We start from the raw sequence: 20,175 nt of genomic DNA on the forward strand, positions 1-20,175 counted from the left end.
ACTCTTTGTGACCCCATGGACTGTAGCCCATCCTCTGTCCTTGGGATTCTCCAGGCCAAGAATACTGGAGTGGGTTGCCATTTCCTTCTCCAAGGCATCTTCCTGGCCCAGGGATCGAACCTGGGTCTCCTGCATTGCAGGCAGACGCTTTACTGTCTGAGCTACTAGTTGGTGCTGCTGCTAAGTCGCTTCAGCCGTGTTCAACTCTGTGCGACCCCATAGACGGCAGCCCACCAGGCTCCTCCGTCCCTGGGACTCTCCAGGCAAGAATACTGGAGTGGGTTGCCATTTCCTTCTCCAATGCATGAAGGTGAAAAGTGAAAATGAAGTCGCTCAGTCATGTCTGGCTCTTAGCGACCCCATGGACTGTAGCCTACCAGGCTCCTATGTCCATGGGATTTTCCAGGCAAGAGTACTAGAGTGGGTTGCCATTCCTTTCTCCTCTGAGCTACTAGGGGAAGCCCTTAAATTTGGTAGGCAATTATTTCACTGGGCTTCCCTTGTGACTCAGCTGGTAAAGAATCTGCCTGCAATGCAGGAGACCTGGGTTTGATCCCTGGGTTGGGAAGATCCCCTTGGAGAAGGGAATGGCTACCCACTCCAGTATTCTGGCCTGGAGAATTCCATGGACTGTATAGTCCATGGGGTCACAAAGAGTTGGATACAATTGAGCAACTTTCAGTTTATTTAACTGGGTCAGAGTCATTTTACAAACTATAATAATATAAAATTTTACAAATAAGATGGCATAAAAACAGAGACGCAGTGTAATTTATGCAACTTTATATTCCTAAAAAGAGCTGTGAATGTTTGATATTTTCTAAGTTATAATTGAAACTTAACCTTTCATTATGTTATCAGCCACCCCTAATTTCTCTCTCAATGTGGCACTCTGGCATATGGTTAGAGCTTTTGAGTGCTTTTGCACATTGCTGCGCTTGGAAATGTTCCCTGTTATTCCTCAGCCTTTTAAGTGAAGCCTCCCCTTTCTTGATATGTCAAAGTCACCAATGAGGAATGCGGGGTAGCAGGAAGGACAACAGTCAAAACAGGAATATACAGTTTCTGCCAGAACTCTAACTGAGGTTTCCTTCTCATCGGTTAAGATAAGATGATGTTCTTATTCATGAGTATTTGAAAGATTCAGATGAATCTCTAAGCAATATTAAATAATAATACAGCCCTAAGTTTACAAAAGCTAAGATGTTAAATACAAAAGCATAAAATTCTAAGAGAAGAAAAGGTTAAATATTTAAGAAAGGAAACTGACTATATTTCTTTAAATAGACATCAAAAATCCAAAGTCAAACAAAAGTCAACTTGAGTATTTTTTCCTCAGCTGAAAGCACTTAATATTTAAATGTAGATGGTTAAATACTAAACATTTAGCAAATCCATGCACAAAGAAAGTGGGCCAATCTGTGTGGTCCATCATTACCCTTTTCTTTTCCTAAAAATGTCCATACCAGGAGATCCCAAAAATAAGTAAAAAAGTGACATCTCAAGAGATCTGATATTTGATCCTATAATTTACATCTAAATAAATATTACTCATTCATAAGCTAAAAAAAATAAAACTATGTCAAACTATGTGAAGTGAAGTCGCTCAGTCGTGTCCGACTCTTTGCGACCCCATGGACTGTAGTCCACCAGGCTCCTCCGTCCATGGGATTCTCCAGGCAAGAATACTGGAGCGGGCTGCCATTTCCTTCTCCAGGAGATCTTCCCAACCCAGGGATTGAACCCAGGTCTCCTGCATTGGAGGCAGACGCTTTAACCTCTGAGCCACCAGGGAAGCCAAACTATGTACACTCCAACTAAAAAGCCATGTATACAAGAAATCCAAAAGATAGTTTTTTATAAGTAATAAAGTAGACAAAAATCTAGTGATATTAATAAAAAGGGAGAATATATATAGAATATTTGGAATGAAAACAATGACATAAGTACTCATAAAACAAAACTTTTAAAAATTAATAGAACACTAGAAATACTTTAATATCAATATATTTATAAATACAGCCAAAACTGACAACTATCTTAAATATACAATGAACTGACTCCAAAATCACTGCGGATGGTGATTGCAGCCATGAAATTAAAAGACGCTTACTCCTTGGAAGGAAAGTTATGACCAACCTAGATAGCATATTAAAAAGCAGAGACATTACTTTGTCAACAAATGTCCATCTAGTCAAGGCTATGGTTTTTCCAGTGGTCGTGTATGGATGTGAGAGTTGGACTATAAAGTAAGCTGAACACAGAAGGATTGAAGCTTTTGAACTGTGGTGTTGGAGAAGACTCTTGAGAGTCCCTTGGACTGCAAGGAGATCCAACCAGTCCATCCTAAGGGAGATCAGTCCTGGGTGTTCATTGGAGGAACTGATGTTGAAGCTGGAACTCCAATACTTTGGCCACCTCATGCGAAGAGCTGACTCATTGGAAAAGACCCTGATGCAGGGTCTTTCCAAGATTGAGGGCAGGAGGAGAAGGGGACGATAGAGGATGAGATGGTTGAATGGCATCACCGACTCAATAGACATGGGTTTGGGTGGACTCCGGGAGTTGGTGATGGACAGGGAGGCCTGGCGTGCTGCGGTTCATGGGGTCACAAAGAGTCGGACACAACTGAGCAACTGAACTGAACTGAACTGAAACTGACTTTTAAAAAAAAAGCATGTATGTTATATGTGCATGTGTGGCCTATTTAAAAAGTGTTTAATAACAAAAAAGAAAAGGAGACTGAATTAGACTTATATTTAAAAAATATAATCAATAACTAAAAATCTTTCCAATTATTCCCCCAAACCAGACTTAAATGTGTTTAAAGATTCTTCTTAATATTCAAACTCTGAGACCAAAAAAAGATGGAAGGCTCTGATTCCTTCAATGAGGTTAGCAGAAAAGGGCAGGAAAAATACTGACAAACCCAAACCCACAGTAAATAAAAGATACAAGCTACCTGTATGAGAGGCATACATGAGTTATGTGCTTTTTCACAGATCCATGTGATTATAAATATGAACTTAAATAGAGTATGCTGTATTCTTCAATGTGGTACAAAGGATGCATTATCCCTGAAGGAATGGAGCTAAAATACAAATCAATTTCTTATAGCTTTCTCTTGGAGTTATCATTAAATATTAAAGAAAGATTAATGTGTCAAAAAAAAAGAGCTCTTCAATATTCTGTGTTTTTTTTTTAATATAGAAAGTTGTTTTTTTTTTAAAAAACAAAATGAGTTGTGGAAAAGCTACTGTAGTATCTTATAACTATTTTACAAGTACACTCATAATTTCACGGGAAGAAAATAATCACAACTCAGAAATTTCACTGTGCAATAGAAAAAATACAATCACTCAAAGCTATATATTTTGAGAACCAATATGAAATGGCAAAAAATAAATATCTTTTGCAATTTAAAGTTATAGAATTACTACTTCAGTCATCCAAGAACCAAGAAGTAAGTTTTTATTAAAATGAAATAAAAGCACTGATAGCTATGAATTCACCCGGAGGATATAACTAACTAATAACCAGTGGGTGATACAGTCATTTATAGAGAATATTGTCATTTTGCCCTCATAATGCATTTTCTCCCTGCTGATACCAGATTGTAGATTAAATTTAAATGACACACAAAAAAGCCAAAATCATCTCCTCATGAGTTAATATTATCTCCTCATGCACTATTTCCTGGAACTACTAAGTGTTACAGCCTTTTCTAGAGGGAAATATTAGAGGGGGGAAAAGAGAGACAGATTCATCCAATCTAAAAGTCTAAATTAGCGCTTGCCCTAATGGCATTCATGTATCACTGGCAAAGCTACTTTTTTATTTAATTTGAGGGAAAGCAAAAAAATATTTAATTACTTAAACATAACATTACAATATTTAATTACATAAACATAACTGAAATATATAGCTTATGGAAGGGATCATCATAACAAAATATTTGCTGTATTTATTTACGCAATTTTACAAAGCTTTTTAAACTAAAACTTCTCTCAACATTTTATTATAGCGCATATATAATCTGCTTTAGTAGATCAAATAATTTGTAATTGACTAAGAACAGAGAATAAGTGATATTTAGCATTATAATAAAGACTAGAAGTTATCTGTCCATCTCACACTCATTACTACTGACCTTCAATTTCATTACCAAAGTCTGCATTAGAATTCCTCTAAATTTCTCTACATCACACATCAAAGGTACAGCAACAATAAGAGGCTGATTAAATAAATCTATTTCAAGGGGCTAGTTATTTTATTGACACTATATTAATATAAACAAGAAATCAAGCATTACATAAAGCAAAGAAACTACACATATATCACTAAATCCAAGAGTCAGTATTCCTTCAACTAATATAATGTGAATTTAATAATTTTGCGAATAAAACACAAACACAATTGAGTCTTTTTCTAAAAGAGGAATCAAATTCTAGTACTAGAACTGCACATTTCCTTAAAAAACTTTTCTTGTATCTTCCAATGTTTGGTAGTCTGGCATTACAGAAATAACTGCTGTAGTATTCATAACTTTTTTCATGCTATAAATATTCCATAATAATTTTTCAGAGCAGTAACTAATGTAAGATAATATGTGTAGACCCACCACCCAGTTTAAGAAGAATGTTACCATTATCTTTGATGTTCCCTGTCTTTCCCTGTTCACTCTCTTCTCAGTTCCCTCAGACATAACTACCCTGACTAATGTGCTTACTGTTTCCTATTCACCACCTATGTCTGACCACAGAATATATTGTTAATTTTGCAGGATTTTTCATCTCATATAAATGCAGCCATACTATATATATATATTCTTCCAATGCATGCTTTCATCATTTAATACTTTGTTCCAGATTTTAATCTATATTTTCTCAACTTTCACAGTATCTTCACTGTTGTACGGTATTTCATTAAATGAATATATCACAATACATTTATTGATTTTACTGTTTGTGGAAATTTCTGTCGCTTCTGGTGTTTTGCTATCATACAATTTTGCTCTTCCGGCTCTTGTATATATCCTGTATATGTGTGAGGTCTGGCTTGGAGGGAATACAAGCCTTCAACTTTTGGAAATAACATCAAGCTATTTTTCAAAGTGGCTGCACCATTTGAGCTCCCACCCACAGTTCATCACTATTCCACTTGTTCTACATCCTCAACAACACTTGAAATTGTTAGACTTTACATTTTTGCCAATTTGTTGTGTGTACAATGGTACCTCATTGTGGTTTCATTTATTTCCCCAGCTAATAAGAAGACTGTATGCCTCCTTTTCATGTTACTAACCATCAGACTTTCATTTCTGTAAGGTGAAACTCAAGGCTTCAGCCCATTTTTCTACTGGATTATCTTTTTCTTATTGATTGAAAGCATTTGCTATAAATTTTGGATATCATTCCTTTGTCAATTTCATGTGTTTTAAATATCTTCTCCCTGTGGAATTTTTCATTTTCATTGTATTTTAATTAGCAAATGTTCTTAATTTTAATGTAATTGGCTTTTTCTTTCCAATCTTTTACAGTTTCTGCTTTTTATATCTTATTTAAAAATATTTCTCTACTCTAAGGTCATAAAGGTTTTTTCTTATATTTTCTAATAGTTTTATAATTTTGACTTTCACATTTAATCTAGCTGGAATTGATTTTTATGTATGGTTTGAGGTACAAGGTCTAATTTTTTCCCCCCAAACAAACAACAAACTGTCCCAGTACAATTTACTGATAAGGGGGGGTTCTGGAAGGGGAAAACATGTACACCCATGGTGGATTCATGTCAATGTATGGCAAAAACAAATAAAATATTGTAAAGTTAAAAAATAGAAAATAAACTAATTAAAAAAAAAAAAGAAATCCTCTTCTCCACTGATAGGCAATGACAGTTCTGGCCCAAATCAAATGAGCACATACATAAGCCTGAATCTAAGATTGCTTTCAGTTCTAAAGCTCCATTCAACTGAAAGCACTAAAATATTTTGTGAAAATAAATCAACAATTGGTTTTAACTCCAAGAATTGTTTTTTAAAGAACACCAAATGATAAGAAAAATCCTGACTTGGAAAATATGATGGAAAAAAAAAAACCCTACTGCATAGGGTTCAAAGAATCTAGTTCTAATTCCCACTGAACAACTTGCTGACTATGTAGAATTAGACATTCTAAGCTGTCAAAAACAACAGTACCAAGAAAAGTGTAAAATTATTTACCTTTTTTTCATGTATATAATTTACACACTAAAAGCTCAGTAAAATTATACCAGATAATATTTAAAAGATAAACAAAGGTATAATTTAAGTAAATAAATATTATCATCCCAAATTTTAGTTTTATATCTATAACCTAATGTGAAATATTTGTATCTACCACAATTTGGTGCTCAAAAAACAACTGTTTACTCATATAAGCACAATTTAACTAAAGACCAAGTAAGGTGAAGAATGTTTTCTAAAAGGTGTCTTCTTTGATTAAGCACTGATTAAACTCCCATACAGAAATTTGACCCACTTTATAACGGATAAAGTTTAACTCAAAGAAGAAATTTTCCATTCATAAAATCACCTTTATTTATTTTACATTATTAATACTCTTTTAAATAGTCATAGAAGTTCAGAATATATCTGAGTACTTTTCATCCAAGTATGGACAACTCCAACTAAGCATCTTTCTGAAGCCAATTTGGAAAATATTCTAGGTATAGAAATCCATTAAAACAAGCCTAGAACACTTAAGTGACTTTGGTTGCTGCCCCATCCCCTAAAAACTAACCATTACACCATAGGTACTTTCTTATAGAATCTTCTTTGTAATATCCACTCATGAACAAAATTGCAATGCATACATGAACTTTCATTAAAATTCCAACTACTTAAATGTAGCACTGCCCCATGGGAAAAAAAGCAGCTTAAATAGTTTAAATCTTTATCTCCCAGTTATCTTCTGGCAATAAGGGAAACACACACTCTAACATTAATTCTCTATTTTCATAACTTTAAGAATAAGCCCCTCCAATCAGGAGCTGGAAAAAGGTGAGAGAGAAAAAGTTAAAATAAATCATTAATGACATATTTACCGGTTTGATTCGAAGCTTATCACCCACCACTTCAAGAATGGCATGTCTTCTGGACACTCTCTTATCTGTTATCTACAGGGGGAAAAAAATTACATTTCAAACACAGCCACCTTCCTAAAAACAACAACAACAAAAAACAATAACAACAAGAAAAAACCCCACAGCAATGTTTCTGAAATTAGTAGACTAGATATGAAATCTATTACTCATTTGATAACTGTATATTGAAATGACTGTCCTTGCTGAATACATATCAAAAACAACTCAGAGATTAAGGGACCTCCCCAAAGTCACAGAAAAATAAATAGTGAAGCAGAGACTCAAGTTTGGAACCTAATAGATCCCAAAACCTTTCACGATTCAAGACATATCTTTAGCAAGGATTATCAATAAAATTCACAAGATGAGAAAAAAAATCTATATAATATGTATGTATCAGGAAACATTTCACATACAGAAAATATACCGTGTGTTATAATGACAAAAGGTCTTAACAAGCAGAAGTCTGGTGAATGTAAAAGGTTTGACTACAAGCACTGGGGTCAGGCAGACCCAAGTCAAGCAGACCTGCTCTTGAGTCATGAGCAGCAGTTAAGAGGGCAGGAAGACAGGAGGAGCAGTGAGAACTGAATATTTACAGTGAAGAAACATTTTAAAAATACACTTGCTTTCTGTTTTGAGACAACTACTGCAAGTAGTGTTTTACTTATGCCCACAATCACTTCTGCACACCAAAGTTTAAAAATTGCTTGCACCTTAAGTGTTGAAATTGCCAAGCAAGCCTTCCCTACATGGTTATTAACACAACAGTTAAGACAGATTATCTTTATGATTTGTAGTTTTATGTAATGAAAATGTTTCAATCACCAACTTTACTTAATAGCATAATTATTTGGCCTATCTCTTCATTACCTTAGTATCTATCACTTCATCTCTAACCTTATCCACATCCGGACCAAAATTATCAGTAAAAACAGACTGTAGCAAGGACTAAATTCAATTAAATAAACTCAATTCAATTCAGTTCAGTCCCACTAGTTCTGCAAAAACTTGTAAAAATATGAAACTTTCAGGAATCAGTACTCATTTTTTTAACCAAAGAGCAATTCCACACTTACGGCTGTTCAGTTACATCCAACTCTTTGCGACCTCACAGACAGCAGCACGCCAGGCTTCCCTGTCCAACACCAACTCCCCGAGAATACTCAAGGTCATGGCCATTGAGTCAGTGATGCCATCCAACCATCTCATCCTCTATCATCCCCTTCTCCTTCCACCTTCAATCATTCCCAGCAACAGGGTCTTTTCAAATGAGTCATTCTTTGCATCACGTGGCCAAGGTATTGCAGTTTCAGCTTCAGCATCAGTCCTTCCAATGAATATCCAGGACTGATTTCCTTTAGGATGTACTGGTTGGATCTCCTTGCACTCCAAGGGACTCTCAAGAGTCTTCTCCATCACCACAGTACAAAAGCATTAATTCTTCAGCGCTCAGCTTTATAGTCCAACTCTCACATCCATACATGACTACTGGAAAAACCATAGCCTTGTCTAGACAGACCTTTGTTGACAAAGTAATGTCTCTGCTTTCTAATATGCTATCTAGGTTGGTCATAACTTTCCTTCCAAGGAGTAAGTGTCTTTTAATTTCATGGCTGCAGTCACCATCTGCAATGATTTTGGAGCCCAAAAAAATAAAGTCACTGTTTCCATTGCTTTCCCATCTATTTGCCATGAAGTGATTGCCATTATCTTAGTTTCCTGAATGTTGAGTTTTAAGCCAACTTTTTCACTCTCCTCTTTCACTTTCACCAAGAGGCTCTTTAGTTCTTCTTCGCTTTCTGCCATAAGGGTGGTATAATCCGCTTATCTGAGATTATTGATATTTCTCCTGGCAATCTTGATTCCAGCTTGTGCTTCCTCCAGCCCAGCATTTCTCATGATGTACTCTGCATATAAGTTACATAAGCAGGGTGACAATATACAGCCTTGGTGTACTCCTTTCCCAATCTGGAAACAGTCTGTTGTTCCATGTCCAGTTTTAATTGTTGCTTCTTGACCTGCATACAGATTTCTCAGGAGGCAGGTCAGGTGGTCTGGTATTCCCATCTCTTGAAGAATTTTCCACATTTTGTTGTGATCCACACAGTCAAAGGCTTTGGTACAGTCAATAAAGCAGAAGTAGATGTTTTCTGGAACTCTCTTGCTTTTTCGATGATCCAGTGGATGTTCGCAATTTGATTTTTGGTTCCTCTGTCTTTTCTAAATCCAGTTTGAATATCTGGAAGTTCACGGTTCACACATTGTTGAAGCCTGGCTTGGAGAATTTTGAGCACTACTTTCTAGCATGTGAGATGAGTGCAATTGTGTGGTAGTTTGAGTATTCTTTGGCATTGCCTTTCTTTGGGATTGGAATAAAAACTGACCTTTTCCAGCCCTGTGGCCACTGCTATGTTTTCCAAATTTGCTGGCACATTGAGTGCGCCACTTTCACAGCATCATCTTTTAGGATGTGAAATAGTTCAGCTGGAATTACATCACCTCCACTAGCTTTGTTAAAAGTGATGCTTCCTAAGGCCAACTTGACTTATGGCTGTCACTATATAAAAATAGTAACATCAAGCATCACAGTGAAATAAATTCTACATATGTGAATTTTCCACAAAGCTAGTTAATTTTTAGGACATTTTCTAAAATAAAATATCTTACAGGTGCATGTGTGTTTGTTCACTCAGTCCTGTCTGACTCTTTGCAATCCCATGAACCTGCCCATGGGATTATCCCAGCAAGAATACTGGAGTGGGTTGCCATTTCTTCCTCCAGGGGATCTTCTGGACCCAGAAATCAAACCGGCATCTCCTGCAGCTGCTGCATTGGCAGGAGGTTTTTTTTCCTACTGAGCCATCTGGGAAGCCTATTTAAAATACACCCATTATTAGCTACAAAGGCTATTTCAGAAAATTAAATATAAACTATTAGCCTATTCAATCAGAAAAGAGAGGATAGAAATTTGGAGGCTCCTATATTCTTCCCATAATGTGTCTTAGTGGGCCCAAAACAGCAGTCATCTGATAATCTACTTCACCATTCACACAGATTTTATCATTTGCATAGAACTTTCACTTAAATGTTGAGCTTCACCATAATGCTGTCATAAATGTCATTCACATTTTACATATTGGAAATTGAAAGTCCAGAGAATTTTAGTTGCTTGTGTAGGTCACTCTTCACACAGGTAGTATTCCAAATCCATAATTAACAAAAACAAATACACGAGAAAAAGCCATGTATTATTACTCTACACCTACATGCAATCATTCAGAAATAGTTTCAAGAACTGCAAATTATTCTGAGGCAAGGAGTAAGAAGTTTCTATTTATAACTTGGGGAGTAATATCTTATTGTTAACTTCAATTATACAAATTGATCTTCTAGCCAACAGAGTAACAAACTGTCAAATATAAAACCATGACATATAATTATAGTTCCTGTAACAGTTCAACTTGGGTTTCTTTCATTTTCAAGCCAATTTTCGCAGAAAGCAATAATATAAAGGTTTAATGACCTCTAGTGGACACTTGTCAACAGTGCGATTTCACTGCAAGCTGTGTATTTCTATAGTACCCACAAAAGTGCTTTAAAGAGTCTCTGAAATTAACATCCTTCAGGCATTCAGCTACAACTGTCCCTTTTATGCTACACCTCTACATAATGAATAAGTTACAAAACAATCAGTTCAGTCGCTCAGTTGTGTTCTTTGCAACCCCACGGACTGGAGCATGCCAGGCCTCCCTGTCCATCACCAACTCCTGGAGTTTACTCAAACTCAGGTCCATTGAGTCGGTGATACAAAACAGTAATTTATGCTTTTTCAATAGAAAGCTCAAAAGTTTAACAAATGATGTTTAAAGCTTATTTTAATTTCATGATGGGGGTGGTAAGGGGCTTAAAGGAGTAAGGTCATAAACAGATCCTAAAGATCTGATGACCTGCTTTATGTAACAGCAATCACTGCTTTTTGTGCAGAGTAAATATCCACACATTTTTATTAACATACCAACTGTAATGGCAATTATTTATCAAAACCAAAGCACTGTTCTATATTTATCACATATATTTTTTCCCATCATCACAAAACCTGTGGAAGATACTATCATCTTTATTTTACAGGTGAGAAATGGAACGGCAGAGAGGTTACAGAGCCAATAAGCAGAAGAGAGCGGCCAGGATTTGTGATTTAAAGACACCTTCGCTCTTAGTGCTATACTGCTACCCTCCTTATCATTATGTAAAACATCTTTTTTAGATGATTTAACATCAGCTTCTGTCTAAACTAGAACATATTAAAAAACTAGAAATAAGACAGAATGGCTATTTATTAAGCAAGTAGACATTCTGGGAAAACTCAACTGCTAAATAAAGCTTCAAGAAGCCTTCAGACTTTCATGTAGTCCTGTTCATTCTAAGAGCACACTCAAGTCTAATGAGATGAGTTATGTGAGTTCCCAGTTGTTTACTCACAGCAGACAATAAAGTGCATAGGGTTTAGTAGGCAGTGCATTGACAATGATGTCGGTCTGCAAGTGGAAAGAGGTTAAAGAAAAGTGAAGAAATGTAACGACTCAAAGTAGTACACTGGTTAGTGGCTACTGGGAGTAGGTTGAATGGCGTAACATCCTGCAAAAGGTACTAAAGGCTTACTATGGAGAACAGTATGGAAATTCCTTTAAAAAATAAAAATAGAGCTACCCTAAGACCCTGCAATCCCACTCCTGGTTATATATCCAGAGAAAATCATGATCTGAAAGGACACATGCACCCCAGTGTTCACTGAAACACTGTTTACAACAGCCAGGACCTGGAAGCAACTTAAATGTCCATCAGCAGGAGAAAGGATAAAGAAAATGTGGTACATATATACAGTGGAATATTAGTCAGCCATTAAAAAGAGTGTAAAACTGCCATTTGCAGCAACATGGATTGACAGTGTTATACTGAGTGAAGTAAGTCAGAGGAGGAGAAATACCGTATGATATCCCTTATATGTGGAATCTAAAAAGAAATGATACAACTGAACTCACAAAACAGAAAAAGACTCATGAACTTAGAGGATGAATTTATGGTTGCTAGAGGGAAGGATGCGGGAAGGAACAGTTAGGGAGTTTGGGATGGACATGTACACACTGCTATATTTAAAATGGATAATCAACAAGGTCCTACTGTTGAGCACACAGAACTCTGCTCAGTGGTATGTGGCAGCCTGGATGGGAGGAGAGTTTGGGGGAAAATGGATACATGTATTTGTATGGCTGTCCTGTCCCTGTTCACCTGAAATTATTACAACACTGTTTGTTAATCAGCTATACCTCAATACAAAATAAAAAGGTTTCCTTTATTTTTAAAAAAAAAAAAAAGGTACTAACAGCTTGTCTGTTGCTAACTCACTAATTAGCAACAGAGAAAGAGAAAGTAAATGTGGCAAAATGTTAACAATTAACTAATCTAAGTTAAGGCTACATAGGTGTTTTTGTATCAGCCTTTCAACTTTTCAACAGGCCTGAAATCTTTCAAAATAAAAAGTTGAGAGGAAAATAGTTAATATTTTTAAAATGTTGATACATTTTTGTTTGGTACTAAAAGGGTTATTTGGTTATTGAAAAAGCAGTAAACATGATAAAAGCAGTGTGACATGATAATTGAAGTATGATTTAATTTACAGCTATGCCACTGAAATTAATAAGCTTCTTTCTATTAGTTATATCTACTTTTTCTCTTAAACTTCTTTGATTTAGACTAAGCACCACAAACTGGTAGCCAATACATAGGAAACCACTCAGTATCTTTTTTAAATTTGTGCTCTGAAGAGTACAGTACCCTCCGTCTCCTCAGAGTCCCCAGCACTCCCTATAATCTTCTCCTTAGCCCACTCCACTCTTCTGCATACCTGGCCTCTGCAGGCATTTCAATTTGTAACTCATGATTTAAACTACACCCAAACTTTTTAGATGCTAATTTTTCACACATATCATGTATACCAGATGCTACTAGTTGCTTAATCAGTATCTATTCATTTCTTCTTTAACACTAATTTTACTTAAATTTTGTTTAGGGTAACATTATACCCAGTTAAAAACATCCAAAAGCCGAGAATTCGTCATCACTGTAGATGGCTCAGATACTTAGTTCGAGCCAAGCACAAACTATAAGAGCGTGTATTAACCATGATTTCTAGTTTCTATATCTGACGCTTCAGTATCTAAGCCTTTGCTGACTAGAGAAAGACTACTTCTAAAGAGACAGTGAAAGATTTACCTGCAAGTGCAACCTTCATATGCAAATGAACCCATTCAAAGCCACACCCCAATCTTGGCTTTACCTGATTTTTACAGTCCCAACCACCCTGGCTAGCATCAGACAAGGAGAGGTGGCCCTTATAGCCCAGAGTCCCATACAATTATTTAAATTAGATGATACTTTGTTTCCCTGCCTGTGCATTCATTTCCAAGAAAACCACAAGAAAGGCTTTCCTGCAGTTCCCCTAGCTCTGCCTTCTGCCCTCCACCAATCCTGTGTGGTCCTGTGTGGCGCAGTGTGCCCTTATTTCTCTCTGGAATTGTAATTTTCTCTTCAACGACTATCATCTCCTGGTCCGTGGGCCTCACCATACCTAATGAAATAACAAAACTACATTTCAAAACAGAGTAGAGCTTCTAGAAAGACTCGTGTGTTCCTGGTAAAAAGGAACAGGCTCAACTGGCCTACACCTTTTTCCTTCCGCCTTTCTCCTTTTCTTCCTGCTCACATGTAAACACCTCAAAGTACAGCAGCTGTCTTATGAGTACAGACAGCAAAGCCATATGCAAAGCACCACCAAGAAGGAGCAGAGAACAGCGGTTCCTTGAACAGCTGCACTAGCCCTGGACCGACTGCCCCTGAGATCCTGTTACAGAAGAAAAATGAATTTGATTCCACTGCTGTTTGTCACATTTGTTACTTGTAACCAAAGTAATTATGATTAACACACACTACTCTAACAACTGTTATATTGATACTGGACACTGACAGTAAATTCCTTTATACTCAGCCAGTCAGAGAAGGAATATTAGAAAACAGAAAAGTTAACTAAACTGAGCATTCAAGTACAGGGACATTTTATTATTAAAAGAACTGCATAGCACACAGCAGAAGCTTAGAAAAGAAATTCTGAAGAATACACAGGCTGAAGAATTACACTGAAATCACTCCTATCCTTTGTTAGCAACAGCCAAAATGATGGTAATTTTTCTTCAGATACTATAGAAAAAACCCTTTTGCTTAAATTCTTCATGCTATGTCTTGAATGGGGACAGGGCTCTCTGTTTTTGTTATCACTTTTGTATTTTACAGTGCGGATCCCTTATCTTTGATTTTTGGGTTTTGAATTGTGTATTTCATGTATTATGATGAAGTTTTCCCCATTTTTAAGACATGGTGTTTGTGGAGGAAAAAAGACATGAAAGCTTAGAAGAACCATTTGTGATTTCTTTGCCTAATATTTATTTTTGGCATTTACTGAAGTCAAACAAAATGAAGAGTTCCTTATGCTACCAGCAGAAATGTTTTAAGTGTTTTGAACCAAGGTCTCCGACCTATTTGTTTGTTCCCAAAATTCTAAAAATAAAAAACAAACCTGAATGAAGCAAAAGTAGAAGTAGAAAAGCTACTAGATCTTTCATTTCATTTTGTCCATATATAATATTTACTGACATGCTACAGTCCATGGGGTCACAAAGAGTCAGACACAACTGAATAACAACAGTATTTACTGAAAAATCAACATCATTTAATTTTTCTGACAATGTTTCCTAGAGAAATTTCTGAATATCATAGACAGGAATAATATATCTCATGAATTCAATGTTACCATTTAGCCTGGTTCCTATAAATGGAAGAACAGAGAAGGGACAAAATTAGTTTTTTTCAGAATAAACTACATAGCAAACCAAGGACTGAGATAATAAAAATTTTCTTGTACAATGCTTTATAATTTACAGTACTTTCACATAAGATTATCTGGTTTGCTCTATCAACAACAGACAAATTCAAACTATCATGGTAGAAAAATACAGGAAATCATCTGCTATGAGATTTGAGCCTATATTATGAGAAAATATGTAAACCAAAGAAGCATGGGATCTAGTTAGGCATAATTGGCATAAAATTCTTTTCCCAAATTTATATTGTGTAGCAAGTAAGTAAAATGTAAAATTAAGAGCCAAATTGAAGACAGACTGGTTACTATAAACCAGTCGACACACCATAAACTCTTCTTATCTAGAGTGCTTCCCAGTATCGGGTCCAACACACACTCCAGAGCTCACACATCCACACCAAGTCTGCCATAATATTAGATGATAAATGGACCTTATTTCTCAACAGAGCAAAAGCTACATTTTGATACAACATGTTTAATATCATTTTACTTGCTGCATCAGAGTCCAACTTCTGATACCAAGGACAAGTTTGAGAAAATGGACTTGATTTTAGTCAGAGGCAGACTCCAGTTTATGAATGATCTCTCTTTAAAAAGTTTATTACTATATTGCATGTGGCCTTTGAAACCCGTCAACATACTTTCTCCTATGACTAATGATATAAATTAGAGTTAGTTTATCAGGCTACCTCACAAACACCTGCGTAATCCACAATACTAATGAAATATGGATCATTTAGACTTTTAAAAGTAAAATCCAATACTTTCTGAGCTCCTAAGTAAAGGTTGCTGAATTGTTAGCCAATATAATGGAATTGTGCTGACTTGCTGCCGTTGGAATGTCAACTCACTCAACCTGTTTGGCTTGCAATTCTGCTTGCACAGTGAATGCTATACAAATTTGAGAACATCATCCTCATCTGTAATATATTACAATAGAGGAAACAAAGTGAATAAAAACATAACACAAGAGTAAGATAAAACAGGGTCTAAATCTCCACTTGGGACTTTGGTAAAACATCTGTTAAAGACTATTCTGTGCAAAGCATTCTACTTAGTGTTTCTACAAGTAGTCTTCAAATTTGGTTTCTCAACAGGATCATCTTCAGAGCTTTTAAAAATACAGATACCCAGAAACTATCCACAGAATCAAATAAGCAGAGAAAAGAGTTTGGACAGAGGTCTGGAGGCAAGTGAGAAGGCAGCATATTCACATCCAATAGTACATAGGGGGTGCTAATTTAAAGACATTGACTTAGAAATAAACACATATTATTATTTAACCAAAAGAACTGAAAACTTGTGTTCACACAAAAACCTGCACATGGATGTTTATAACAGCTTTAATCATAACTGCCAAAATGTGGGAGTAACCTAGATATCCTTTGGTGGGCAAATGGATAAACTCTGAAACATCCAGGCTGTGGAACATATTACTCATCATTCAAAAACCATAAAAATACATGAAAAGCCAATCTGAAAAAAAGTCTACATATACATACTGTATGATTCCAACTATATTATATTCTGCAAAAGGTAAAACTATGCAGATGGTTAAAGTTCAGTAGCTGCTAGGGGTCGGGGAGGGAAGGAAAGATTAACAGAACATTAATAACAGAACAGAACATTAAGAATTTTTAGGGCACTATTCTCTCATACTACAGTGGTAGATACATGTCATTACGTATTAGTCAAAATCCATGGAATGTACACCAAGAGTGAACTCTAGTGTAAACTGTGGGCTCTGGGTGATAATGACATGCCAAAACAGGTTTATCAAATGCACCACCATGGTAGGGGATGCTGATAGAGGAAGATGGTACATGCATGGGGGCAGAGAGTATATGGGAACTGTATTTTCTGCTCAGTTCTGCTGTGAACTTAATAAAGACTTTTTAAAAAGAAAGAAAACTAGTACATACTGTTAAATGTTTGTAAAAGTTAAACAGAATCACTGCTGTAATGTGATCATCCCACAAGTCTACTCGCCCTTATCCAATTATCCAATATGTCAAACACTTTCCAAACTCACAGCCTTAAGTCATACATTCATTTAGCCTGAAGAACCCTTCCCTTCCTACCACTCACTCTCCACCTACCAAAACTCTAGCTGTTCTATCACTTCAAAGGCAGCTCAATAAGTCACTGATTTCACAAAGGCTTCTTGGACCTCCTCATCTAAATTGTGGGTTCCTTCCTACACCTTTCTGTAGGTGTAGGATTCTTCTGTTTGGCTCAGTTCAGTTCAGTTCAGTTGCTCAGTCGTGTCTGACTCTTTCTGAAAAAACTTTTGTGACCTTTTAAAAATCAGACGTTATAGTGCAAGTTTAATGCATGAAGCAAGGCACTCAAAGTTGGTGCTCTAGGACAACCCAGAGGGATGGGATGGGGAGGGAGGTGGGAGGGAGGTTCAGGATGGGGGGACACACATACACCTGTGGCTGATTCATGTCAATGTATGGCAAAAACAACCAAAATATTGTAAAATAATTAGCCTCCAATTTAAATAAATTTTTTTTAAAAATCAGAGGTTATATCTAAAAATCTAGATTTCTTACTACCTTTGAGAAAAACAATGACTACTCTGTTACCATGTACCAATAGTTACTCCATTACCAGGAATGGGGACAAGCAGACAAGCTAAATTACAGATCCCTCTCCTTGTGGTCTCCCCAACCCCAAAGCAGTGTCATTCATGATACTGCTGTCGACTATCATTGTCTCCATGTCATTTTCCCTACTCTCTTCCACTTCACTCACTGGAAGTGTCTGTCTAGCTCCCCTTTCTAGTTACTTGCTTCTGTATCTCTCATACCCACTAACTATAAGTTTCCTGAAAGCCAGGACTTATTTCTCCTTCATTCTTCCCATCTAACTAGAGTAAATATTCATGAACTATTTTCTGAGTTTGCTAATGAGTCAACAAAATAGGAAAAATGTAAACAATCCATCATGAATGTTGCTCCTTAAGCTTTAGCAGTTGGCAGCACTACCTCTTTACTATATTTATATCCACTTCAAAACTCTACGCTGTCCCTTTTACACCTAAGTTGCAAGTAGGCTCTTGACGAGGTTTAGAAGAGTGGGTTTGAGAAACAGAAAAGGAAGAAATCGTGTTGAAGGCCTACCATGTGCCAGGAATTATACTAGGCTCAATAACTGAGGGAGGGGCAAACCACCCCCCACCCTCCGCAGCTAGGAGTGCTTGGCACATTCCCAGGGACAAATCTTGTTGGACCAAGTAGAACTACCATTCCAAGACAGCGGGTGAGGTTTGGCAACAAGGAAGAACAGTGCAGGGGCTCCCCAAATAGCACTACTGGTAAAGAACCCACCTGTCAAAGCAGGAGACATAAGAGACTGGGGTTCGATCCCTGGATCAGGAAGATCCCCTGGAGAAGTACGTGACAACCCACTCCAGTATTCTTGCTTGGAGAATCCCACAGACAGAGGAGCCTGGCAGGCTACAGTCCATAGGGTCACACAGAGTCGCACACAACTGAAATGACTTAGCGCACACACACAGGAACAGTGCAGATTTGCCAGGCTTGGGAGTGGTTACTTTGTATTAATATAAACTTCGTGGAACACTTACAACAGTAGTTAACTGATGCCTGGTGAAGAGTCTGCACTAGAGCCCAGGACTATCCCCACCCCATACTGGGCGCCCCTTCCCTTTTTAATTAGAGCAATAGATTCAATTACATCTGCCTTTGGGAAATCTCACTAGATACCTGGTGCTGTCCTATTTCCTTGGAAGAAAATAGATCATTAAGGAATGTGCCCTATAATCCCTGCTATCGAATAAGGAAAATGTGAAACTAGAAAGAATAGTTTTCATTAAGGGTATAATCAGATTTAATTAAAGAAAAACCACAAAGTAAATAATTTGGTCTAATGGTATTCTGCTGAGATGCTGTAAAATCTTTAACTAATTTTTTATTTAAGATAGTTGTAGGTTCATGGTGATAAGATATTATTACAAAAAGATTTCTTGTACTGCTTACCATTTCCCCCAGCAGCAACATCTTGCAAACCTATAGTACAGCAGCACAACCACATATTGATATTGACACAGTGAAGATACAAAACAAATTCCTCATTGCTGTTTTACAGGCATACCTGATTCCCTTCTTGCTCCCCTCACCTCTTCAGTTAAGCCCTGGCAACCACTATGTTTTTTTTTTTTTTTTTTAATCATTTTGTCATTTCAATAACATCATGTAAGTGAAATCATACAATATGTGACCTTCGGAATTGACTGTTTTCATCCAGGATAATTCCCTGGAGATTCATCCTGCTGCAAAACCTTTTGTTTGGTGATCAGGAACCAGAATTACAACTTGGTAAACAAAGACCTTGGGTTCCCTGAGGATTCACACTAAAGGACACGAGAAAATGAAATTTCACTGTGTTCTCTTATCTACAGGAGTTCTAAGCTTTCCCCCACTGTAAAAACATGAAGACATTCCCACTGCCAAATTATTTTACCACAAAGAATGCTTAACACATTGGAATTATAAACGTAAAGGTTGTGGCCATGAAGGTTTGTGAAATTTGTTTCCAAAAGACATTACTAATTGAGAGAGTAAAAAAATCATCCTGATTATTATTAATCACTTCTGATAGATATGAATGAAAATAAACTCCCTGAGTTTTCTGACTTAGAACTATATCTGTGCTCTCTCACACACCATGGGGAAAAAAAAAATCCTCACTGGAATTGCTGTTGTTTGAAACTGCAGCCCTCATGTGGAGTTTTAAACCACTGTAGAGAGGAAACACCAGTCAGCTCCAAAATCTTGAAAACCATAAGGTGATTTGTTTGTTCTTCAAAGTTTTCCTTCAACACATTTAGTATCATTCACTTCTAATACCCACCAAACTTGGCAACAGAATCTCATCATCGAATGACTATTCAAAAAGGAAGAGCTAAATCCTGACCAGGTAACTGACTTTCTATTCCTTACCATTTTTAAAAACAGAAACCAAATAAGCTTGTCTCACATTAGCAAACCTATTAACAAAGATCAAGCTACAAATAATGAAGGGTCTGTGACCTGGTGCCAAGTTTATAAAACAGAGGCCTAAAATTCACCCATCATTTAACCCAATCCACA

General features: G+C 36.6%; 1 protein-coding gene and 1 non-coding gene across 10 annotated transcripts in view; both read right to left on the reverse strand.

The window, feature by feature from the left end:
• Positions 1-20,175, reverse strand: part of APLF (aprataxin and PNKP like factor) — a 142,101-nt gene that overhangs the window by 120,119 nt on the left and 1,807 nt on the right. For 8 of the 9 annotated variants that reach the window (XR_014083510.1, XR_014083509.1, XR_014083511.1 and 5 more), the window contains exon 2: positions 7,084-7,155. The exons of the other annotated variant lie outside the window; for it this stretch is intronic. Coding sequence is in view for 5 of the 8 variants with exons in the window: in XM_081595690.1 (XP_081451816.1) it covers positions 7,084-7,155 (72 nt within the window). In the remaining 3 variants the exon portion in view is untranslated. The remainder of the gene's footprint in view (positions 1-7,083; positions 7,156-20,175) is intronic. 9 annotated transcript variants of the gene reach the window in all.
• Positions 1,724-1,795, reverse strand: TRNAW-CCA (transfer RNA tryptophan (anticodon CCA)). The gene has a single exon. It is a non-coding gene; the product is annotated as a tRNA-Trp (tRNA).

The sequence above is a fragment of the Giraffa tippelskirchi genome, chromosome 4 (assembly GCF_054371585.1).
Source record: "Giraffa tippelskirchi isolate mGirTip1 chromosome 4, T2T-mGirTip1v1.2.pri, whole genome shotgun sequence".
Lineage (NCBI taxonomy): Eukaryota > Metazoa > Chordata > Mammalia > Artiodactyla > Giraffidae > Giraffa > Giraffa tippelskirchi.